Source organism: Pararge aegeria, chromosome 16 (genome assembly GCF_905163445.1).
Source record: "Pararge aegeria chromosome 16, ilParAegt1.1, whole genome shotgun sequence".
Classification (NCBI taxonomy): domain Eukaryota; kingdom Metazoa; phylum Arthropoda; class Insecta; order Lepidoptera; family Nymphalidae; genus Pararge; species Pararge aegeria.
Genome location: NC_053195.1, coordinates 8,340,904 through 8,366,136, shown reverse-complemented (window position 1 = coordinate 8,366,136; position 25,233 = coordinate 8,340,904). Strand labels below are relative to the sequence as shown.

General features: G+C 35.2%; 5 protein-coding genes across 6 annotated transcripts in view; 4 read left to right on the top strand and 1 right to left on the bottom strand.

The window, feature by feature from the left end:
* The first annotated feature begins 2,028 nt into the window (after window positions 1-2,028).
* LOC120630562 (ATP-dependent RNA helicase p62-like) lies at window positions 2,029-5,998 on the top strand. The gene is made up of 5 exons (XM_039899818.1): window positions 2,029-2,194; window positions 2,264-3,196; window positions 3,948-4,180; window positions 4,495-4,673; window positions 5,748-5,998. Exons 1-5 carry the CDS (start codon window positions 2,142-2,144, stop codon window positions 5,892-5,894), a joined length of 1,545 nt encoding a protein of 514 aa, XP_039755752.1. The 5' UTR covers window positions 2,029-2,141; the 3' UTR covers window positions 5,895-5,998.
* A 560-nt stretch (window positions 5,999-6,558) lies between these two features.
* On the top strand, window positions 6,559-11,372 carry LOC120630516 (testis-expressed protein 47-like). The gene is made up of 6 exons (XM_039899766.1): window positions 6,559-6,685; window positions 6,839-7,006; window positions 7,394-7,597; window positions 9,201-9,356; window positions 10,024-10,177; window positions 11,146-11,372. The coding sequence occupies exons 1-6, from the start codon at window positions 6,611-6,613 to the stop codon at window positions 11,313-11,315; spliced, it is 927 nt and encodes a 308-aa protein (XP_039755700.1). The 5' UTR covers window positions 6,559-6,610; the 3' UTR covers window positions 11,316-11,372.
* A 345-nt stretch (window positions 11,373-11,717) lies between these two features.
* LOC120630624 (cilia- and flagella-associated protein 100-like) lies at window positions 11,718-13,031 on the top strand. The gene is made up of 2 exons (XM_039899888.1): window positions 11,718-12,551; window positions 12,633-13,031. The coding sequence occupies exons 1-2, from the start codon at window positions 11,718-11,720 to the stop codon at window positions 13,029-13,031; spliced, it is 1,233 nt and encodes a 410-aa protein (XP_039755822.1).
* Window positions 13,032-16,078: 3,047 nt separating this feature from the next.
* On the top strand, window positions 16,079-17,835 carry LOC120630623 (cilia- and flagella-associated protein 100-like). The gene has a single exon (XM_039899887.1). It carries the CDS (start codon window positions 16,079-16,081, stop codon window positions 17,801-17,803), a length of 1,725 nt encoding a protein of 574 aa, XP_039755821.1. The 3' UTR covers window positions 17,804-17,835.
* Window positions 17,836-17,844: 9 nt separating this feature from the next.
* The window catches only part of LOC120630237 (ADP-ribosylation factor-like protein 4C), a 92,849-nt gene continuing 85,460 nt past the window's right edge, over window positions 17,845-25,233 (bottom strand). For both annotated transcript variants that reach the window (XM_039899387.1, XM_039899388.1), the window contains one exon: window positions 17,845-19,719. In XM_039899387.1, coding sequence (XP_039755321.1) covers window positions 19,021-19,719 — 699 coding nt within the window. In that variant the 3' untranslated portion in view covers window positions 17,845-19,020. The remainder of the gene's footprint in view (window positions 19,720-25,233) is intronic.

Below are 25,233 nucleotides of genomic sequence, written 5' to 3'. Positions count from 1 at the left end.
CGCTTTCGGGAGACTGGAGGCTTCATCCCGAGACCAAGATTTGGACGGCGCCGATGCACTTCGGACAGAGATGACCGTTTCATCACAACAACTTCACTTCGAAATCGCAATTTGACTGGTGTCGACGTTCAGAATGAGCTCAGACAAGTCCGTAGGGTGACTGTTAGTGAGTGGACAGTTCGGCGACTCAAGCAAGCGAACTTAACTTCAAAAAGGCCTGCCACAGGCCCAAAACTGACGGCAGGTCACCGACAAGCACGCCTTCAATTTTCTCGTGCCCATCTTGATTGGGAAGTCGAGCAATGGTGGCGAGTTCTGTTCTCAGACGAGTGCCGAATGTGCCTGCATGGTAGCGATCGAAGGGGCCGAGTCTACAGGCGGCCTGGAGAGCGAGAGAGAGGAAAAACGGAACTTGTTTTTGTGCCTGGTGGGGGACGAGGAGGCGGCCTAACTTCAGACCGATACATATCCGATATTCTGCTAGAACATGTCGTTCCTTATGCGGAATATGTTGGCGATCGCTTCCTCCTAATGCACGATAACGCCCGTTGACACACCTCACGTGTCACATCACAGTTTCTAAATGAAGTCGGTATCGCTACGTTGGACTGGCCAGCTCTCAGACCTGACTTAAATCCTATCGAGCACTTGTGGGATGACCTGAAAAAGGAGGTTCGATCCAGAAATCCGGCTCCTTCAAGTGTTGATGAGCTTAAATCGGCGTTGATAGAGGAATGGGAAGGTATCTCACAAGATTCCATCAAGAAGCTCATAAGGTCCATGAAGAATCTACTTCATGCCGTAATTAGGGCCAGGGGAGGCAACACAAAATATTGATATCAAATATGCAAGACTAAATAAAAAAAATCTCTAAAAATTCCTTATCACTTCACTTTTTTCTTTCTGATTCACTCAAACTAAGACAGCTCCCGAAATACAGGTACAATTTTAATGAATGTGGTATTAATTTAAAGTGAACAGTATAGCCTTTCAGATGGTACCATTTTCATAAGTCAAATACTTTTTAAAATCGCTCGTAGCAATTTACAAGTCTGTGATTCCATAGTTTTGCTCGCAAGTGTAGTTCTGTAGGACTAGACTAAAGCTCTTTGAGCTGTGAGGGCGATGGGCGAATATTACGCAGACGAATGTCATTATGGGACGTATGCACGTTTTATACAAGGTTACCTTGTGACGGTGGGATAGTGCTTTAACGGCAAATTATCGGATACATACGACGTATGTCGACGTAGTTCCTGAACATACTGGCTTGAAAGTCAATGTAAATGCGGACTAGTATAAAGTAGGTATAACTAATTTTAACGTACAAAACTCAAAATGATAATAGATCGTACTGCTGTCCTACCTTATGATACAAATATTCATAAGAATGAAAAATATTTTTGTGAAGGATTGGCAAGAGACATGAAGCTCGCCATGCATGGGTTTGTGGTATGATTTTAAAGATTCAAATAAAAAGCCGCGGTTTTGTACAGACGAGATTCATATAAACAGAAGGTACCTATTATGTACCTACCTACTCTATTAGTCAATTCACATTTATTCAGAAAGAAAATGAGTGACTATCCACCGTGTAATCTTTGTATTACACGGTGCAATTGCACATCTTGCAGCATTCAGGGCTTTAAGTTGATTGAGGATTTGGGTATTATTTATAAGGAAGACGTTGCGCTTACGTTGACGATTTATTAAAATATCCATATAAATATTTGTACAAATTTGTCGATAGTACAATTAACGAAATTTGTTTCATAAAAGAGATATACGTTAAGACAGAAGTTAAGAGACAAAAGATAATTTAAGAAGGTAAGAGAAGTGGATTACTGAAAATTCATGCTTAAATTATAAATTAAAATAAAACAAGTGCAAGACTTTTATAGAGCATTAAATAAATTACAGCACTATTATAGACTATTATAGAGCATTAAATAAATTACACGATTGAAAATGCTGTATGGTCAATGATCCTTGCCTGTTCAGAAGAAGACAAAAAAAAAGCATAAATGTAATAACCTAAAATTTTAGTTCGTGTTCAGAAAAGTTTATATCCCTTTTTTTTTTTTAATATCGTAATTAAGTTATTGCACAACCCATGTTCATGTCTAATATAAAGATCAATAATGGCACTAAAAATAGCAAAAAGTTTTATGCGGCGCAATGATTTGGTAAAATTGTAAGTGGATTTCTTTTCTCCTATATTTAAATAAAGGTTAGATTTAACTCACGTTACTATTTTTTATAGATTTTATCAAGATGGTAAACAGCTTCTGCAAAGTAAAACTTACGTATTAACCGTGAGTACCAATCGGAGTACCTTTTTTGGCACATATGCTCGAAAACAAAACAATTTAAAATTTGGAAAACAAATTCTTTGCAATCGTTTTTATTCCGTAAAAACTGCAGAAGAAAGCGACGCCGAATACTATAAAGAACATAACATTACGATTGTTGGAGAAGACATACCTAGCCCTTTTAAGGACATAGATAACAGCTACTTTCCCGAGTACATAAAACAGTTTTTGGATGCACAAGGTTTTACGAAACCAACAGTTATACAGGCTCAAGGTTGGCCTATTGCTATATCTGGTAAAAATTTTGTTGGAATTGCACAGACTGGGACTGGTAAAACTCTAGCGTACCTACTGCCTGCAGTTATTCAGCTAAAAGAGAAGGAAGGACGGAAAGGGAGAGGTCCTAGGGTGTTAATCCTTTCGCCTACGAGGGAGTTGGCGAGACAAATCGAGGAAGTAGCAAAAGAATTTCAAAAACTGTTTAATTTAAGATGTTTGTGTATATATGGTGGTGTTAGTAGAATTCCACAGATGGAGGCATTAAAAAATGGAGTAGATATACTTATAGCTACCCCTGGTAGGTTGAATGATTTCCTAGATAGCAAAGTTACAAACCTTAGTCGCTGTGGATATGTTGTGTTGGATGAAGCAGACAGAATGTTAGACATGGGCTTTGAACCTCAAATAAGAAAGGCTTTAGAGGATGTGCCACTTGAGAGACAAATCTTGATGTTCTCAGCTACATGGCCTAAAGAAGTGCAATACTTAGCTAAGGATTATCTTGGGGAGTTTGTGCAAGTTAATGTTGGATCAACAGAGTTGTCAGCAAATCACAATATCAAGCAGCATATTCATGTTTGTGAACAAGAAGAGAAAATGGCTAAGTAAGTATACATTAGAAGAAACTAAGTAGAATTGATCATCTGGCTGATTTTTACAGCTTTTTTGCATTACAGGGAAAATTGTTTATAAAGGAAATTTCCACTACCAATGTGATACTTAAACAAGATTACTAGTTGCAAAATTGCAAAAGAATTTAATATCAAAGTACAAGGCTGTGTTTGTTTTATAGTAGTAATTGACAGACCAAGCCAATGTTCCACCTGATGTAGGTGGGAAACCATGTGTCCATCAACCTGAGACATAGGTTATAAGCATGTGTGCCTAATGTGCCTATAATTACATTGGATGTAGCAATGCTGTGTTACAGCAGTATTAAGCATGGGGTAGTACTTTACCTGAATAAGATCTGTCACAAAAATATCTAGAACTAATACCCAACTACTCAGCTACTTTCAAGCTGGTTCAATACTGATTTTTTGTGGAGAGTTAAGTCTAGTGTAGTAGAAGCTAAAATAGTTTACCTACTTGTCTTTCATTTTTATTGTTTTCCAAAACAGCAGCCATCCATAGGTAAAATATATGGCAATAGGAATTGATACACATAAGAATATTATAAGACCAAAATCATCATAAATGGTAGGTTTTAAAATGTAAGCTACCAATGTTGTGCTACAATATAAGTATTATGCTTGACTTGGCTTATTTCAGGAAAAATAAAAACAGTGGATAGTATGTATGCCAAGCTACAACAACTTAAGTATTCAAAACATTTTTAACTTTTATAATTTTCAGATTTAAATCAATTATGCATGAAATGTCAGGTGAAGGTTTTGGAAAAGTGCTAGTGTTTACAAATACAAAGAGATTTGTAGACAGTTTGACACTAACACTAAAAAGAAATGGTTGGCCAGCTGTGGGCATACATGGTGACAAGTCACAACAACAACGAGACGTCACAATCAATAAATTTAGGAGTGGCAGTACAAACGTCCTTGTTGCTACTGATGTTGCTGCCAGAGGTTTAGGTATGCATTTTTCTTACCTACCTTTTGTATCACTAATTCACTAGACACGGAAATGCTACTTTAATTTAGCAGTCTGTAATATTTGTAAGGATTATATTTCTATGTCTAATAATGAAGATTAATAATCACTTTTGCATTTTAAAAATTGTTTTTTTCATTAATTAACGGCTGAGATTATATGGCTGTGCATACTGTTTAATCTATTAAAGACAAGAACTTTTGTAAATAGTATTTATTTAAAATGTGCAAAGCAACCTCAAGATGTGTAGCAAATGTCTAATTTTATGATTTTAATCTTAAAATCTTGGTTTCAGATGTTGATGGTGTCACACATGTTATTAACTACGATTTTCCGAATACATCAGAAGACTACATTCATAGAATTGGAAGGACTGGTCGCCTGCAAAACAAAGGCGTTGCCCATACAATACTTACCACAGAAGACGCACGTCAAGCTAGAAGTTTGATAGCTGTTCTGAAAGAAGCAAATCAGGTCTGCATCTTAAGATTTTTTTCTCAGGAATTATTATCATCATTCTTAGCTTACTAGGCTTAGGGCCACTAAAGTTGCCCAGAACAAACTGGAAGAATTCCCCTGCCTTTGAGAAGATTATAGAACACTCTCAAGCATGCTGGTTTTCTCAAATGCTGTCCTTCATCATTAAATATCACTGCTACTAGGAAATAATAATAAACTACCCGAAACTGGCCATGCTTGGCTATAACATAAAACTCTTATACAGGGTGTCCCAAAACTTGACGATAAAATGGTACCAGCCGAGAGGCCAGCTCATACCAGTTCTGGGAAAAATAAGGAAAAAAAATCCATGTCACGTAGTCGGATCCACCATCCTAATATATAAAATTATTTATTTATCTCCGTATTCATTCTCTTCTATTCTCTTCTCGAGCGGGTGAAGATCATTATCTACACCCATGTACACTCAACAATAGAATATCATCATAGTAAATAAAAGCTGTATTTGACAGTTTGACAGTCAGTCAAAAATAGGAGTGCTCCGATCGTCACCAAAATTTACAGGATTGCTCGCCAGGTCAATCCGGAAATTCCCTGAAAGTTTTATTGAAATCGGTCCAGCCGTTTCGGAGCCTATACGGAACATACCCACACACTTTCTCATTTATATATATAGATTAAAGACCTGATTATAATTTCAATAATTCAATGTGCAAACATGACTTATTGTTACAATATTATTATCTAGGACTTTTATCTTTTTTTTCGTAGCCTTATAACCACAATAATCTGAGAATCTATTTGACGTTAAATGTAAATACAGCTGATGTTATTGAAAAATTACAAACAATTAATTCTCCAATAGTATTGACAGAAAGAGTTTAGTAAAGTTTTTTATCATCATAAATAACTGTTTGCTGATCTGGAACTTCTTAAAATAGCTTAGTTATCTCCTTGCGATATACCTGTGTGATAGTCCTTTCAAAATAAGCCCTGCCTGTTCTTATTGTACTTGACAGTACACTGCTTACAATATTCTATACATTTATCTCTCTAAAAGTCCCTTAAAAATGGTTTTTTTATTTATAGGAAATCCCTAAAGAATTGGAAGACTTGGCAAGAGACTACAGAAGCATGAAAATAAGCGATAAACAACCAAGATACTCACCAAAAAAGCCCACTTGGGCCACCAAGAAATGGAATAATTTCCGAAGTGATAGGTATAGCAGATATTAAGCACTGGCAGATGTTTAGCCGAAATTTTACCTTAATCTTATCTCGTTAAATAAGTATGTATTGTGATAGAAATAAATGTTTAGACTGGTAAAAAATAATTTTTATTTGAGATATTTTTCTAAATCATAAATCTCTTTATATCAAGTGTGCGTAACAAACCGACAGGGTTAGCGAGTATATTATTCACATTGTTTTCGCTAGGTTTTGTATAAAGTTAACTCATTTTTGAGAAATTTGTGCTCAATAACCCACCACAGAGTGGTACAATTAGTTGTCTCCTCTTAGGATAAGAAGGGTTTAGGCCTTAGACTACCACGCTGGCTAAGTGCGGATTTGTAAACTCCACACTCCCTTGAGAACGCAATGGCTAACTCTCAGGCATGCAGGTTCTTTCCTTTACCGTTAAAGCCTGTCATATTTATTGCTTAATTAAAAAGGCACCTAACTCCGAACCGAAGCTGAAGGATTACCCCACTTGATTTCCCATTAACCTATCACCACTTTTTTACCAAAGAGTATAGAAACATCGCATTGGTATTAAAAACTCAACCCTGACCATCACGTTTGTATCTCCTTATACAACTGGAGGACACTGTTTCTATAGTTACAATCTGACATTATCAAAAGTACGTTTAGAATACATAACAGAAAATATTCTGTATAGAAATAATGTATTTATTGTAAGTTAATTTAAAATAAATATGTAAATCACTACTATGGCTTTATTGCCAGATTTGGACGTAAGAAACGTTCTCAATGTTGTAGAGGAGAATTTTGAGCGACTCGGTTTGGTTTGTATAGTTACAAAATAAACATTTGCTTATCTTGTTTGTAAAAACTAAGATTTTGAATGTATACATAAATTATATGAAGAACAACCTAAGAGAAATTAAGTCACTATCTCATTCTTTCCCTTTTCTGTGAAATGTGTTTATTGTTTACAGAAAGCGTATGCGATTCGCATGATATACACAGGCGAGCACGTTTTAGATAAAGATGAAATGATAAAACTCTTCCAAGCAACGATAAATAGTGTTAACTCTAGCTATTCTGATGTTAATGTGCGTGGATTACTTTTGGTTTATGACAGCTACTTTGTACATGTTGTTGAGGTTAGTCTTTACGTAGTACCTAGGTATAATCATAATCCGATCCAAACTTTATGTCATTGCGAAAGATAGCTGCGAGTGTAGCTTCGCGCAGGTAGTCAACTGTACCGTGTCCCGCTTATGGGCTGATACCGAATATTGAATTCTGGGCATCTAAACCTTCCTTTACCTTCGTCAAATGTTAACCGATTTCTATATTTCCTTTTTAATAGGGTAAGACGTTATGTTGGTCTTGTTTGGTTAGGTGAAGTTTGTATTCGCACTTCCGTGAGTATACTTAGGAACTCCACGAAAGACACCGTGAGGAGACATCTTGATGGGGTCGACATCTATATAAAACTGGTTTCCGTCAGACATGTTGATAAATGTTAAAACCACGTGAATTTTTAGGGTTCAGAAGATACGGTTCATACACATTTAAGATTCCTGTTCGAGCACGAAAGTAAATGGATAAAAGAGAAATTCAAAGAAGACGAGATCGGAGAAGCAGATGAGGGCGTGGCTGAAATATTAGATGAGCAATTGACGCAAAAATGTAAAAAAAAGATATTTAAACGTGCAAAGCTGTTAACAGTCTATCATTCAATACAAACGGTACGGTTTAATGGTCTTATTAAGGCAGGTCCAAACGCTTTTTGATGTGTGATGTTCCCTACAAAAATATAGATTACTTTTTGCATTGTAATAAGTTTAACTGTGTTTGCTAATATATGCAAGTTAGTAAGTTGCACACGTTCTCTCATTTAAAAGGGAACTTGCGCATTGCCCCACCATATATTTTTCATAATGAATTTATATATTCTCCGCGCACTTTCATGCTTTATAAAAAATAATATGGTCAAAATTTCGCTTTGATCTTGGGAAAAGGTAGATATGTACAAAAAAAACAGATCTCTAGAATCTCTAGAGCTTCGTACACTATAGTTCCTAGCTATTCTACTGATGCGTTGACATTGCTAAGCGTGATTCATCTTTTGTTGGTACAATAACTTAAATATTTAATTGGTACAATATAGTTACTTAAAATAATGACATCTATCAGAAGTAGCAAGGCTTATATTTTCATTAAGTATTTTCAATATGTTTGTATATTGGATAAACAAATGAGTACTTCCCTAGTTTGCTAGAAACAGGCGAAGGAACTTAAGGCTTGACTAATTCAATAACTTTTCCCTACTTAATGACGTCAGCAACACGCTGCATTAGTGGATCGTATCTGCACCAGAGAATTGCGGATGGCCTTGGCGCATCCGATGCAGTCTCATTTTACGTTGACTGCATTTTTAGCACTTCACATATATTACTAGTAGATCTTTCTAAGGTATTTCTTTATCCAGACTTCCGTTCGCTTATCTCAAAATAATTCGTCGCGAAACTCTAAAATAGTGGTGTTGTGTGTGTAGTAGAGGATTCTTCGGCGATATTGCCAGAAGAAATGGAGACAATCTTGAAAATAAAGTGGTCACTGGCAAAGTGGAAGGAATGAGACTTGAGGAGGTAGTCCGATGTGTTGGTCGGATCAAATCTGCACTGCTCTCGATGACAAAGTGCATATAGCTTTAGATGTTGCTATTAGCCGAGTCAAATGGCCCGACATGTTCCGAAAGGCTGTAAGTGGAAGAGGTCACGACCCTCAGCAATGAGGAACGCGATAGAAAGAATACACGATGCACGATGAATAAAACTTCTGTACCTATTCTTAGCCGAAACAAACAGACAGACGACCAATAAACAAAAATAAAAATAAAAAAGTTGTTTTTTTATTTAATTATGAAATATCAGAAACTATTAGTATAAATTGGTTATTTTGGCATTCTAACAATATCGCACTCGTGAAGTCATTTTCGAATACGAAAAAGTATAGGTTAAAGCAGTGGCGTGCACTTCATACATGCACAAAAGCCCTGCCTACCCTAAGATTGATATATGGCTCGTATAGGAGGAGGATCTTTTGCCATTTTTTGCAGTTTTCCTGCTGTATGCATACCCTGGTAGGAAACCCAGTGCACGCCACTGGGTTAAAATCGCAAATTTAGTATTACTTATTGCTGTAAAAATGTGAAAGAATATGAGCTTTAAAACAACCATAATATTGATTTTGCTAGGAATTACTTTACAGTCATTCGATCTTGAAAAGGACTTTAGAACTGAGAGCGTACAGGCATTGTAGGCACTTAAAATCCTTTACATGTTTTAGCTATTGTTTGATGATTGGCGAGCTTTAACCGCGCGACCACCGTCCCTCATTGGAGCCCTGGATGCTCATGGGTCGATGTCAGAACAAATGGAACAGTTGCGGATATGCCTTGACAAAATTAAAAGAATATGTGCGTACGCAAAAGGAAATACGAATGTAAGCAAATCCAAGCTTATTTATTACTGCCATAGCGTTATATTACTATAAATAATCCTTTTCATTTGAAACAATAATTTATACTTAGCTAAAATAATTTTTCATTGCTCTGGTTTGGGGATGTCTCAGCCGTGGCCTAGCCCTACCCACAAACACGTGCCGCCAAGTTACTAGGCACCAGATTAGGTGTTTAAAAAAGCCATATCCCTGCGGCGTGCACTTCATACAAGCAAAAAAGCACTCCCCAGCTTTTTATATAACTCGCATAGGAGGGGGATTTATCCATTTTTATGCCATCTTTCTGTTTTATTGCTACCCTGATTGAAACCTCAGTTCACACCATTTACAAGGTTAGCGCGCTGCAGTCTAAGATTGCTTGGTCTGTCAGTTATAATAAAAATTTATAGAACGATGCAGAATATAGATGCGATAGGTGTAGGTATCTTGTTTTGCATCGTTTTATAAATTTTGTTATTTGTTTATAAATATTTAGTTATTTTTATGTTTCTTGTTTCACTAATATTTCGTATATTAGTAGGAAACTAGGAAAGTTTAATGAAATCTGAAATGTGCGAAACTAACTTCATACTCCTAGACCAACTGGTTCTTGCTGTGTTATGTGCCTTAAAATAAAGAAGATTAATGAGCTGACTTTTTCCATCAACAGTTATCATTCGAAGGATTAAGCGCAGTGGATCCAAAAATGGAAGCATTGCCAGAAGTGGCTCTGATTGACTATCTTTTGCAATCGCAATATATTTTGGATCTGCGATATGTCAGTCATCTGCATCGACGCGTTGATGACTACGCTTTCTATTTCGGTATGTCTGTAACGTACATTTGGAGCCAATCTTCTGCCATAGCAATATTAATATCCCGCATATTGAATTCCTGTCTCATAGGAGTAATACGAGAGAAGGATTCAGTATGAATCCCTAGTGAAAAGATGTTTACCACGGATGCAGGAGGATTGACAACGCTTTACTAAATGCGGGTTGTTAGTAACACTGATGATCCCTGGTTCGAACGATCAAAATAGATCAAAATAGAGCAATGTGGCAATTAGTCGTTTTTGCATGACCATAGGGCATGGACAAATAATGAGGCTCAAATCATGTGAAATCCTGCTGTATGCATTTTGTGACATAAGTTTGATGAAATTTACCACCAATAGATAGGTATGGACTATAGTTTGTATCCTGGATATGGATAGGATACTTTTTATCCCAAATAAACTCAGGTAACATTCCCACGGGATTTAAAAACTTGGCATTTGTTATCTATGCACCTCGCTAAGCCGATCTTGGCGAAAACTTGTATGGATAGCTTGCAACATGGGGTCAGGTGTAGCAGGAACTTTATATCCCGGGAAAGAAAATTATCGCGGGATTTAATTAACAAACTAACGAACAAGCATTTGCGGCTTCTAACCTATATTTATAATGATGTAGGTATATACCTACATTATAAATAAGAAAGTTCAGAAGCAGAGTCAGGTAGACCAGATCCAAGCTGAATTGGTAATGCGTGGGCACAACACTCAGATAATCGATTTGTCATACATTGTTTCTAGGGTGGTGAAATTGTAAAATAAAATCTCAGTTTGGATACTGATGAGATTGCAGTCAAGGGCTAACTTAGGCTTTAGTTGATAAGGGCACCGCTTTCTTATATCTTGATCCTTGTGCCGCTGTTCTAAATCGCACAGTTTTGGTAAAAGGGCACTTAAATCTCTAGAAGTATTTTTCTTCGTAGATATCTTTTTTGTGATTCGGTTATTTCTTCACAGAAAATGTATGGCCGCTTCCAACACATTTCACGCCAAAACATCTGTATAAGTTGAAAGTGGACGACTCTTTTGTGGAGCCTCTTCCCGTGATGCCATGGGAGTTGGTGAAAAAGGAGGCCGAAGAGGAAGAGAGAGAGGACCGGCAAAGCGTTAGTTCTTCTAGCGATTAAAAATTAAACCTCTTTATAACTTTATTATCTAATTAAGGGATAATATGTTATTATCTAATCAGTGTGTTAAATAATGTTTCATTGAAATCATTCTATGTGTAGATATTCATGCTAAGTTTGTCACTTTAATAAAAGGCAGTAGAAGAATAGAGCCTATAAAGAAGCTGACTTTTATTTCTACTACGAAAATTGTTTATATACCGTGCAATATATATATATATATATTATATGCATAACAGTATAAAATTTGTTCAGTATCACTATAACTGAGAGTTTCTATAGTGATATTGAACAAATTTTACTCATAGTGCTCCCCATCACTATAGTAACCATAGTAATAGTCAGTAGTAAGATTACCTACTGTACAGAAAAGTTTCAAGGGTTGTTGATCTCTTGGATTAAATGAATAAAAAGTCAGTCAAAAAACACTCCAAAAAAATAATGTGTGGCATAAAACTACCTCCTATTGAAGAAAGTGGCGATAGTGATATTAAAACAATTTTAGATGTTGATCCTCATTTCTATTCCTTAGTAGAAGGTAGACCGATTAGATCAAATAAGTCAATCAGCAAGTATAAGCAAGACATTCGAGATATAGCTTTAAAAAAAACTCTGCTTGGATTCTTGAAGGATGAAATTTTACGAATTACGAAGGAAATTGACACGGAAAGGAAAATTTATAACACTACTTCGAAACATTTTGACGAATATCAGCATAGTTTTGACAAATTTTTAGCAGATGATAATAATAAAACAATTGCGATAATGCAAAAATCCGATAACTTAGCTAAAGAACTATCTAATCAAACGGAAGAGCATAAACAAGCTAATTTCGAGTTAGCTACCCTGAAATCTAAGTTACAGTATATTGACGAGACTTTTCAGATTTTGGTGTCTTTTCAATGTTTTCTTCATAAAGCTGCACCTATTTTATGGCAAGAAAAACATAACATGAACCTAAACATTGAGCACTTGGAAATCATTACTATGGAAACAGACATTTTTAGTGAAATTAATAAGAATATAGTAAAGGAGCGCTTGAGCAAATATCCTTTTCCGCAACTTTATTTTGAAAGTCCTGAACAATTACTTCATGTCTTCGATCTACTAGAAAAACAAAATTTAAACTACCTTTTAGTAACTGAGGAACTGAATACTGAAAAAAATAAATTTCTTAAATCGCTTGGATTTTTAAAGTATTTAATACACAAGGAATTGGATTGTATACAAGAAAAGGTAAGAGAAAGTGCTATTAGAGTTTTAAAATGTTTAATTTTTATTATTACACTGTTAAAATAAGACTATATTGTATTTTAGGTTAAAGAAACTGATGAAATGATTTCCTTGAACGAGAAACGTGAAGTAGAACTAAAGGAGGCGTTTTTCCGAATATTAGATAAAGAAATTCGCCATTTGGTCTCATCTGAAATGGTCTTACAAATCTTTAATTACGTTGAATTCGCCTACGAACAAATAATAGCACCGAACGATGCCAATCTGAGCTCTTTGGACATGGCGTTAACTCTTGAAATGGAATACAATAACTTAATGTTAGATTTGTCTGCATTTGATTTGAATGTTATAAAAACTATTGAAAAAGAAACCTATGAAAATGAAATTAAAGAAATGAAACAAGCAATACTTGCAAACAAGTTATTAAAGGATGTGGACAAGTTAAGCAAGCGGCTAAAGTCATCCTACGAACCTAGGCAATAGATGAATTAATGATAATTAGGGAATATTAATAATATCCGGTTTTTATTTTATAATAAAAACGTAAATAACCTACGAGCCAAAATATCTAATTTCAATTTAAAACATCATCGTTGCCACCGATTACCCAAAAAAACTCAGCTTTCGAAAAGAGGTTTTAAGACAATCCCACAAAATTAAATAATATACGAAAAAAAACTCTCTGTAAAGGGCTTCTTGTTGCCTTTGACACCATTTCAAATAGTCAAGTATTTGATAATGACACATTAAAGAATTGAACAAGAACTTGTAAAGAATTACATTATTTGTAAATTTGCTTGATATGTTGTGCATTTTTTTACTTTTATGACTTGTTGATTTTATATTATCATAATTAAGTAAGTAGGATATATTTTATTATGTCTTGCTTGAAAACAGAACGTAAGCCAATGGTTCCCTTGAAAACATTAGATATTATTTTCCGTCGTCGCTATGTGCAAAACACCCAACATTATTTCGCCAATAGAAAGCATGCTGTGCTTGATGATAAGAGAGTGAAAAAAACTTCTCGGCCGTTTCACGTACCAAGGTCTGAAAAGTTACTTTCGTATATAAAATACAGTGATCGTAAAGAAAAACTGTTAAGCAGAAATAGATGGTTGCAACCTTTACATTTAAAAGATAACCTTAGAATAGCTGCAACTAGAGACATTTCCGAAAGACTTTTTATTGAAGAACCACCTGATGATGTAAGAGCAGTGGTAGAAATTCACCCTGAGTTTTATACAGTTATTGAAGGGCGGCCGTTACGATGCTTTGACGATATTAAAGTTTATATCAATAACATTCGAAGCTATGCAATGAATCGCCAACAAATCGGATACCGAAGAGATCTTATTCTGAAGATAGAACAAAATGTCGTCACAGAAAGTAACGAGCATGATAAAATTTTAGTCGGCTTAAAACAACATATTAAAAACTTCCAAAGATTTCTAACAGAAGATTATAAGAGATCTTGTGTTAGGGTTTCTAAAGCTGAAAAATTGTATGCAGAGTTAGTAGCAAAAAATTCTGAATTTCTCGGATATGTAACGCAGCTAACTATATTAAATAATATATTGTTTAAACTCGATGCTATTCGTGGTATTTTAAAGATTTACAGGAGTTACTTGATATTTGTCGCACCTCTATCATGGCGTCAATTGTACGATGAGAAATTAAAACATAAGGTTCAATCCATACAATTTGAAACTGGCGAGTTTGTTACAGATAACGATCTAGTTGAAACATTGGACATCGATAGGATGATCGAAGTAGCTAAACAAGAACTGCAGAACCCCTTTCCACCTTATATGTATTTTAATCGTCCACAGCAAATGTTATATTTATTTCGAACCATGGAATTGCAAAGTAGAGAATACTTAATACAACTTTCCAAAACAGGTGCCCCTCATAGACTTTTACAAGATCGGATTAAGCACTTAAAAAAGGCAACTATCCAAGAACTCGACTATTTTCAGTTTTACATAGACAGTATTAAAAATGAAATCGCTAGAGAAAATTATAATAAAGACCACTTGCAAGGTAATTTTTTCCGGATTCTTAATACAACGTTTTATGATAGTGTAGCAAGCCCACGTACATTAAAATTAAAAATTTGTATAGAATATGTGTATGAACAAGTATTCGGTAAATGTGAAGAAGGTCATCAAAACTTGCAAGATCCTATGAAAATTTTAGAAGTCATGTATGAAGATTACAATTTACGTCTTGATTCTTTAGATTTTAAGATAGTAAATCAAGCTCGAAACGATTTCTTTGCTCAGGACTTAAAAACAATGAAAAATGCTTTTATTGCTCAGCGTGAATTAAGGGCTTTCCGTGAAATGACTATGGCCATGACTAAGGCTTTTTTACCTCCAGCAAAGCACAAAAAACCAGTTCTAACAAAGTTTCTTGATAAAAAAAGTAGAATGACATTAGTAATTGCGGATAGACGAAAGTCTCAAATGGAGAGCGGTGAACGATCAAAGCCTCTTAAATATAAATTGAGTCAAGAGGAAAGAGATGGATTGCTGCTATTTACTGAATGGTGTGAAGGAATGAACCCGGCTCCTTATTTGGCGGAATATTATAAATTTGTAAAACCTGCCTTTGAATGGGTATCACGAAAATCTGTTTTGCCTTGACCTTTTATTTATATAAAATAAAAATAACATGTATCTTTGATTACTCTTCGACAAGTATTCGGTAAATGTGAAGAAGGTCATCAAAACTTGCAAGATCCTATGAAAATTTTAGAAGTCATGTATGAAGATTACAATTTACGTCTTGATTCTTTAGATTTTAAGATAGTAAATCAAGCTCGAAACGATTTCTTTGCTCAGGACTTAAAAACAATGAAAAATGCTTTTATTGCTCAGCGTGAATTAAGGGCTTTGTGTGAAATTACTATGGCCATGACTAAGGCTTTTTTACCTCCAGCAAAGCACAAAAGACCAGTTCTAATAAAGTTTCTTGATAACAAAAGTAGAATGGCATTAGTAATTGCGGATAGACGAAAGTCTCAAATGGAGAGCGGCGAACGATCAAAGCAAATAAATATTATTCTTTACCATTTTATGTAATTTAATATATATAACCTAGAATCTTCCTCAGTAAAAAACTATCTAACAAAAATATATTTTACAAATCGGACTACCAGTTCCCTTGGCTTCATTTTATAGTATTTCATCATTTACAGAATTTATACTAGGAAATCCTGGGTTCAATTTTCGGTGGGAATAATTTGGAACTTGAGTTTTGGGTCCGGTCTTGTGGTTTTTTGCCGTGGTCAGGTAAGATTGCAGTCAATGGCTAACCGGTAGTAAAATACTGAAAAAACATATATGTACACTAATCAACAGATTAGAAGCTTAATAATGTATTATTTCACACTAGCCTAGAGTTCTGAGAGTTATGTGATACTCTAATTGACTGGAAAAACCATAATTTGTTTTATATTGAATTAAAAACTAATCTCGATGGTTTAATTACTTTTTCTTGTATTTTGACACCCATTTGTATAGAAAATGTTGAATAATGATAATAAATCCATCATCATAAATATTATATCCAAAAGCAGGTCTTATCCTGATAAGTGGTTAATACAAAATAAGAAGAATCACCGTGCAACAAGGAATTGTATTGACGAACTGAACAAGTATAATATATTACCAGATGAGGTAACATTACAAATAAGTAAACTAAAGCAATCTGAAATTATTTTACCTTTTAAACATTATTGTAAGCAACAAGACAGAGATCGATTCAAACGACGTTTATCTATCAGTATTTATGATAAATATAAAATTGTAAGCACTGATCTGCAAAAGCGTTTACATGTAAATGACCCTGTGTATGATGTTTATTCGGTGGTTGACGTAGATGCAGACTATTATAAGTACTCAAAAGGCCGACCACTGCAGTCTCGTAATCCAGTTTATAAGTATTTTAAAGATTCTATAAATCAAATACTACAATTAAAACTACAGATCGGACTAAAGAAGGATTGTAATTTAAATAAAGAAATTAACTATCGTAATGAACTTGATACCTATTCTTTATCTGTAAAAAGCCTAACTGATCAAGCGAAATATTTCGATGCATTTATATCGGAGGATTATGAAAAATCTATTGACTTTTTATATAAATGGGATAAAGTTAAATTTCAAGTAGATTTGAAAAACAAGGAGTTACAGAATTTAGCGATTCAAAAATTTACACTAAAGTCTAGGCTTATTGGCTTAGAATATAAGTTCAGTATTCAGCTTAAATACGGCAGATTTTTGTATTATATTTCGCCGCCAATATGGCGTCTTAATAACAGAGAATTTGCCAAATCTGTTGAAATCGAAGCAAAAGGATTTGACTATGGAAATTCACACGATGACGATACATTTCCAATAATATTTGAGAAATTGCGTCAAATATGCTTCAGCAATCAAATCAAACCGGTACTCTATTTTACGCAGCCTAAAGATTTAATGGGAGTTTTTAATGCTTTGGAAAAACAGCAGCTTCTCTATTATACACATGTAAATCATTTAACTCCACTCGCAAAAATACTCAAAGAAGAAATAAAGTCACTTAAGGAGGTTATTTCCCAAGAGTATGCAGTAGTTGCTAATTTAATAAAGAATTACGAAAATCTGTTAACATTTAGCAAAGATAGAAGTACTGAATTGGAGCTTAAATTCTATAAAATACTATTTGGATCGTTCTACAATAGTGTCGGTGATCCGGATATCTTAAAATTAATTTTACATTTAGAGTTTTGTTATGAAAAAGTATTTCTAGAGAAACCAATTAATGCAGACATAACTGTTTTGGCAAAGTCTATAGAAATGTTCTGGATGGATTATTCAAAACGATTAGATGAGATACAGAATAATACTGTTAGAAGTGCTATGTTAAAATGCGTAGAGGCAGAACGATCAAAAGCTGAACAATCAAAACATGCAGCTCATGAATTACGTTTGTTTCATAGATTAGAGCAAGAACTTCTCAAGGCTTATGGAATGGATGGCGGAAATATGTACAAACCGATAAAAAAAAGATCCTATAGTAACCAAATTAAACGACGCATTTCTTCACGTAAGCCTATGACTGCACCAAAGGAAAGAAAACCTTTAACAGAAGTTGAGATGGAGTTTTTGTTGCTTTTTACTGACTGGACCGAGACTGAAGATCCAACTTATTATCTCCAAAGTCTCACCAGCGATGACCACAAAGATGACGATAAACTTAATTTTTGAAGCTTTTGATAAAATAAAATACTCAATATATATTGAAAACAGACTTTATTACGGGGATTCATTAAAAATAACATTTATGTATCACCATTAAACACAATACAATTACATTAGCGTTAATGATATTATTAAAACAAATATAATAACAAAAAGTAGATAGTTTACCTACTCATATAAATGTTTGGTATCTTGGTATTGATAACTACATATTTGGAATTTACATATTTACAGGGTGAGTAAAATAAATTCTGGTAAAAGCTTAATTAAATCAATACATTGGTTATATTTATTCTAAGTCTACGAGTAAATAAATAAATACCTAATTAATATTATCGCTATCAATAAACATGAAACGATAATGTATTATGTACTTTCTTCCGTGATGTTTGTATATTTTCTTATTTTCTCTTTGCCATTTATATTAAAGAACAATATTTAGTGAATTGAAATTTCAATGAGTTATTTTTCCTTATTTACGATTAAGACGTTCTAATGCAATGGATAGAGTTCGGAACTTTTAATGTAATTACAGGTACTAAATTATATTTACATTGTGCTATATACAAGAAGTCAAGGTTAGATAAGGAAAATAATTGTTGAAAGATACAATTACAGTATAAATACGTTTCATATTTGAGATTAAGGTTACATTTACAGGGAGTTTGATACATTTTTTTCAAAATGTGTTATATAAAGAAGTTTAGACTGTTGTGACTATTTGGCTATTCATGCAAAAAACTAATGTGCTGTTTAAAATCCTGCAAGATTAACCCATGGAGTTAAGACCAAAAGAAAAGGCTTCTTAATATGGTTTTAAGAGTATTGCATTCATTTTACATATATTTCTTATCTTCTGGCTGATCTGATTCCCCGTGTATTGTAAGAAGTTAGTCAACTAAGCTTGTGAATTAAAATATTTCCACTCTTTTATCATTTTAACTAAACGACGCTGTTATTATTTTATCCGCTAGCTATTTTCAAAAGAAAATGACTAGTGGTAAATTGGTTTTACAATTTATCAAAATATTCGTATCCTTCAAAATGTAAATTTGAGCAACACTTTGATGGAATATCTTCATAAGACGTTATAAACCTATATTAAAATCAATATTTGGTGTTCGATCGAGGACCCTACTAATATCCACATCCCATGAGCATTGTTTAACTCTTCTACGTGTCCTGACTAATTTTTATCATATATATTATTACGCACGAATAATTTATCTGACTCGCTTTTTCTGCAGCTTGGCTAGTTTTCTCCTTTTAAGTATCATCTCATAGAGTGCTTCAAGACCCTCATGGAGTCCTTCTCCGGTTATTGCACAAGCGGGTTGTACATGCCAAGAGTGTGCGTCACGGGAGCCGTGAGGCGACGAGACTAGTTCATGTAATCCTAAAAGCTTCTCCAATTCGCGTGGTTCCTTTGCGCCTGGTAAATCTTGTTTATTCGCGAGTACTAGTATTGGAACACCAGTATTATCTGGCGATTTAGCTGTACGTATCAGCTCCATTTTAGCTTCCTCCATTCTCTCAACGTCGACGGAATCTAAAACGAAAATAATACCATCCGTGCATCGCGTGTATGATTTCCATAGCGGCCGGAGCTTTTCCTGTCCGCCAACATCCCATACAAGAAAATTTACACCCTTAGATTTTCCGATTGTTCCTTTGACTTTTTCACAATTAAAGCCTATAGTTGGGACGGTGTTCAAGTATTGGTCGAATTTTAGCCTGTACAGCGCCGTGGTCTTGCCGGCGGAGTCCAGGCCGAGCATGACGACATGGAGAGTGCCCTGCGTGGAGGGCAGTGCGTCGAGCAGGCTCGAGTTCCTGCCCATATTTGCACCCATGCTGCGTTGCGGCCGGCTGACTATCTGATACTTTCGTCCGGTCGCAACATGATGAGCATACGGTGAAACCTGGAAGTAAGAGAGAGAACTTTTATGAATATCGAGTATATGTGAACAAACATAAAGTTTTACAAGAAAAGTAGGAATTCCTGACCAAGTGTCTCATTGGTTTAGTGTTTAGCACATTAAGTTGAAGATAACGATGTCTTGGGTTTGATTGCCCGGTATGGCCAAGAATTGTTAGGTTAGTGAATTGTTAGGTTAGTTGTAGTAGTAGTTCGCGTTTGAGTTATTCTCAGTATTAGCCCGGAGTTAGGAAATCGGCTTTGTCCAACCCTGTGCCTCGGAGAACATGTTCGGCCACAGGTCCATTACCGCTAACATAGCTCGGCGACCCGCATTTGAGAGGATAATTGATGAATGGTGTAGTTGAGACAATTTGGATAAACATCAATTATTTATCCACAGCCTTTTAACGTCAGAAGCTCTATAAAAGCAATTTAAAAAAAAACAATTATGTTTAGTACAATTTAAGATTGAGACTCTTGTATTATTTCTTGGAACGAGAAATTACGTTATAATAATATATTTAAATATATATATCGTTTATCTCGAAAACTACTATCGATTCAGGTGTAGTTTTGTTTCATAATCTATTTAGGTATTTCGTGAAAAGACGCCTAAATTTTTACTTTCTTTTAAATAACTGCATATCTCGTAAGTATCTTAGGCACATACTTGCTATTGGAATGAGTTCATTAAAGTTTTGTGAGATGTTATAACATGATCCAAATACGTATTAACGATTGAGATTTATTTTTGTTTTACAACTTTATCTAAATTAAGAGTTTCATGTTCAAAAAAAAGAACGATATAGCACAAAAATGTGCCGAAGCGAAGCTCAGTTGCCCAAGCTATACAGACAGTTTTACTTAGGTATTTGATTATAACGCTACATAACTACTCGAAGATAGACCGGCGTATACAGGAGATATAGCAGGTAGAACCCAATAACGGTATTTGTAATCTTAACGGACTGAGTGCAGACGAGACAAGATGTCGCCCAGACGCCCTTTATAGTAATTTCTCACATGATAGGTACCCACTTTCTCTTACGATTTAAAAAGACTAGACACTTGGTCGCGTATATAGTTTCGTGTTTATCGCACGGACAAATTTAGTTGAAAGGCAGCCTTTATAAAAATCTATAACTAAATATACAAAGCTTTGTTCTGATCGACAAAAAGACACAACCTATATATAGCCTAGGCGGCTGAACTTCGGAATTTGAAATTCTGAGAGACAATTGTTCCAGGTATAGAGGTGTACCAGTTCTTAAATTCTATTTTCTGTCTGATTTCTGAAGACGAGCACTGGCCACGCGGGAATCAGATATACACAGACGAAGTTGTTGGAAAGCGGTGATAGCCTAGTGGTTAGGAATTAGGACTTCGACCTCACTTTCGGGGGAGTTCGAATCCCAGCACGCAGCCAACTTTTCTAAGTTATGTTTAGTTAGTTAACGGTAAAGGCACACAACATCGTGAAGAAATCTGAAAGCCTGGGAGTTCTCGGCCAGGTGGACTACGGCTAAAATCCTACTCTGAAAGGAGACCCGTGCCTTGTAGTTGGCAGATGATGGATTGATGATGATAATAAGGTAAACAGCCAATTTCAAGCGCGCAATAGCGGTGGCACAGAATTAAGAGCTTACAGAACCCTCATTCAGCCATTATTGCATGCAGTGCATTGTGTCCAAAAACAGTGAAAACGCCCCGCGCAAGTCTTACTTCACACCTACGGAATGTTGCTAAGACACAAACTTTCCCATTTTCCCCATGTTATGGTATGTTCAGAACATTAGAGCTGAAATAATTACAGTCAACTGCTTAATGGAACAAAGTGACTAACCGCAAGTTCGAGAAATACTGCTAAAGTGGAGTGGTTTTTGATGCTTCAATATTGGTCGTGTACACGGTTTCTGGATGTTCTTAATTCTGTGGACGGTGGGTTATTTTAAGAATCTCCGACAGTGATGCAGCGTTGGTGGAACTTCCATTAGGTGGATTTACAACATCTAATGAGCTTTTAGGAGCTACAAAAGCGGCGAAAGGTGCTTTTAGAATTTCCAGTAGGTACCTACGAAGGGATCGTTGACAAATTGCTGGGTATACGTACATTAGTGGTACAATTTTTATTTTTATTCTGTTTTATTCCTTTACAAGTAGGCCCTTGGCTGCAATCTTACCTGGTGGTAAGTAATGATGCAGTCTTAAATGGTAGCGGGCTAGTGTGGTTACGGTATGGCATTTATAGTTGTTATGCTAAACCCTTACTTCTTATATCCACGCGGTATCGTACCAGAATCGCGTGACGGCACCTCTTTGTCGGTACTCTGTAAGGTGGTAACTAGCCACGGCCGAATCCTCCCATCGAACATTGTTGTTGAATGTAAGTTCATTAGTTGGGAGGAGGATAGAATAATTGTATTGCTTATAGAAAAATACAGTCGTGGATGCGTTTATAAATAAATACGTATGGGCGCTACAAACTTTATTTTATTCGTAGCAGACACTAGAGAGTTCGACGACTTTTTTGCATTAACTGCGCTCCGGCTGAAATTTTGCTTGTTATTTTTGATATAACAGGTCAGGGACCTCGGCATTCCTACGATAACTTGGTCGTACAGTGTTACCTGAAAATGCATGATCAGCATTTGGAATTCCTCCTGGTCATTTTTTTATCATTTAAATCTATTAAGAGTAGAAAAAGATACATCTCTAAAACTTAGAAATATATCTCTCAGACAAACTACTTATTACGTCCCTGCGCCATAACTTTGTCATATCTTTAGTTTTAACACGTGTAAGTACCTACATAGGCGAATCCCGTTCCTTATTAGGTATGTAATATTCCGATTTCCGAGTAGGTACTTGTATACATACAATTGGCGTTTTTGTTGCGATAGTATTTAAAACAGTGATCGAAGGCTTAAACATTATATGGCTTAAATATGCTATAACATGATATCGAAGGTAATATTAGATCTACCTAACCTACCTACCTATAGTTTAAACAATATATTAAAACACATTTAACTAACTGTTGTTACTACATGATTGATGTATTAACGACAAGGCTGCTTGGAAGCAGGCCACGTCGCTCTCATCTCTCACAAAACAGAAAAATTCTAAAGATTGTTAAACTATAAAATTATGTTAGTAGCGCAAGCAAGCAAGCAAAGCAATCTGCTGAGTTTCTTGCCGGGCCTTCTCCGGTGGTAGAGTAACCACAAAAAGACTGACTTGACGTTTTAAAAGTGCTTATAATCTAGGCGTAATTGAAATAAATGAATTTTGTCAGTCTTCCGCAGGGCTACTATGCGTGCCATGAGATATTTATGTCTCTTATATTTACGTCCTATTTTTATGAGATAACACGAGTGAATAATCCAATTGTGGCGCGCATCCTAGCCCTCTAGGACTAAAAGTAGAGAACCAAGACCCGGTTTTAACTAACAGATATCTATTTAATTCAAAAAATATCACTAGTATTGTTAGAGTTGTTTGTGAACACGCATTAAGAATGTTAAGATGAAATTCTAGCAATGCCTTTTAAACTTAATAAATATGTACTGATACAGGTTGTCCGTCAGAGTTTCTAAATTGAAATTCGAGGTCATATAAATGGCAAATGGGACCCGACATTGGGGGCCTTCGACCTGCGTATGTTGAAAAACTTGTATTTCGACTTTTGTTTTTGTTTGACCGACATTAGAATTTGCTCGCTTCAGCATCATATGATCCTGAGCTGGCGGCGAAAAACTAATTCATAAGATTGTGAATGTAAAAGTAGATGATCTTTGATTATATTATACTTAAACAATACATCCGCATACTTCTCATTGTCGTCTACTAAAAAATATATAAGTGAGAATGAGCCAGTATTTCTTTCTTAGTTTTGATTTTATTTGCTTTTTAGGGAAGGAATGTAAATTAGGCAGCAATGTTAGGCCGCGAATGCTAGAGATTCGCAGGTACAAAATCAGTCGGTTCCGTAATTTTTGTATAAATTATAGAAACAGAAAATTTAAAAGGAATGTAACGTTTTTGATCCCATTGAGAGATGAGATGAAGGTATGTATTGTGAAATAGTAGTCTAAAACAAGTGCATACAACAAGTCATTTTATGACCGCTTTGCTTTCACTTCAATTACGATAAAAGATACATAATATAGAACATTTGCAGTATTTGTTTGAATTTTGGACATTAGTAGTATCTGTTGTAGTTCAACAATTTTTATAAAAAATAAACTAATTCTCACTATAAAAACTAAATTACAATTTTATCATTATCATGTCGTCTAGTTTAACTAGAAACAGTTTCTTATATGCACAAGAGCACAAAAAGCTGTTACAGTTGCAAATGTAGTTGTATAAACAAGAAAATTTAAATCCTGAGAAATGAATAAACTATGGTTGGTTTTTTGGTCCATATGTAATTTTGTTTATTTCTTCCAAGTGATTAAGCTTCACCAATAATGTCGCCGGGGTCAATGGAGGCGAGAGAAAGCCCGAGATGGTGGGAGCCCTTTACTTTCTCCGTCTGCCTTCAAGAGAAATAAATCATTTTTCTATTTCCGTCACGATTATTTACTAATTACAACGTTATAGTGTATCTACCTAAAATCTACCTTTGTTTAAGCAATACAAGGCAGTTGTTAAGTAGTAGACTTGTATGTATATGGCAAGCTGTGACTACGACTATTTTATCCTTATGTTTTGCTTGTGATTACAAACTTTGCTAGATATGTTATATTTTCTTAATAAGTAGGGAGAGATGAAAGCTCTACAATAAAGTTAATATAAAAAGGAACATCAAAAACCAAAACAACCCAGTAATTTTATAGAAAACCTAAGTACGTAATATCTATATATATAAAAGAGAAAGTGTGTGGGTATGTTCCGTATAGGCTCCGAAATGGCTGGACTGATTACAATGAAACTTTCAGGGAATCTCCGGACTGACCTGGCGAGTAATCCTGTAAAGTTTGGTGACGATCGGAGCACTCCTATTTTTGAACTGTCAAATACAGCTTTTATTTATTATGATGATATTCTATTGTTGGGTGCCAGTTGGGTGCACATGGGTGTAGATAATGAATAAAATAATAAATAAAATAAAGCAAAATCTAGCCCGGTGAAGCGGGGAACGCTAGTAGTAAATAAAGAGAAAGCAAAAAATTGATCCATTGGATGACAGTTTGTAAGGTGGGAGGGTTCGGTTCAGGCTAGTTACCACTACCAAATAAGACGTGCGGCCAAGCGATTTAGCGATTCCGTGTAAAACCCATTATCATCCATCCGCTACAATTTTAAACTTTACACCAAATAAAATTGCAGACAAGGTGTAACTTTTAAAAAACAATAAAATTTACAAACAATGATTGTTAAATTGTCCAATATGAACTTGGAAATGAGCTACTATTAATTTCTTATTTCCAGCCGAGTTGATCTCCTTTCTCACTAGACTCTACCTTCCGAACCCGCGGTAGAGTCACCATTAACAGGCAGGATTAACGTT

Coding starts and splice junctions, on each gene's coding strand:
- LOC120630624 (XM_039899888.1), top strand. CDS start 11,718: ATGAATAAAAAGTCAGTCAAAAAACACTCCAAAAAAATAATGTGTGGC. Junction 12,552..12,632: donor TGGATTGTATACAAGAAAAG/GTAAGAGAAAGT, acceptor ATTGTATTTTAG/GTTAAAGAAACTGATGAAAT.
- LOC120630623 (XM_039899887.1), top strand. CDS start 16,079: ATGTTGAATAATGATAATAAATCCATCATCATAAATATTATATCCAAA.
- LOC120630562 (XM_039899818.1), top strand. CDS start 2,142: ATGGCACTAAAAATAGCAAAAAGTTTTATGCGGCGCAATGATTTGGTA. Junction 2,195..2,263: donor CGCAATGATTTGGTAAAATT/GTAAGTGGATTT, acceptor TATTTTTTATAG/ATTTTATCAAGATGGTAAAC. Junction 4,674..5,747: donor TTCTGAAAGAAGCAAATCAG/GTCTGCATCTTA, acceptor TTTTATTTATAG/GAAATCCCTAAAGAATTGGA.
- LOC120630516 (XM_039899766.1), top strand. CDS start 6,611: ATGGCTTTATTGCCAGATTTGGACGTAAGAAACGTTCTCAATGTTGTA. Junction 6,686..6,838: donor ATTTTGAGCGACTCGGTTTG/GTTTGTATAGTT, acceptor TATTGTTTACAG/AAAGCGTATGCGATTCGCAT. Junction 7,598..9,200: donor TCTATCATTCAATACAAACG/GTACGGTTTAAT, acceptor TACATGTTTTAG/CTATTGTTTGATGATTGGCG.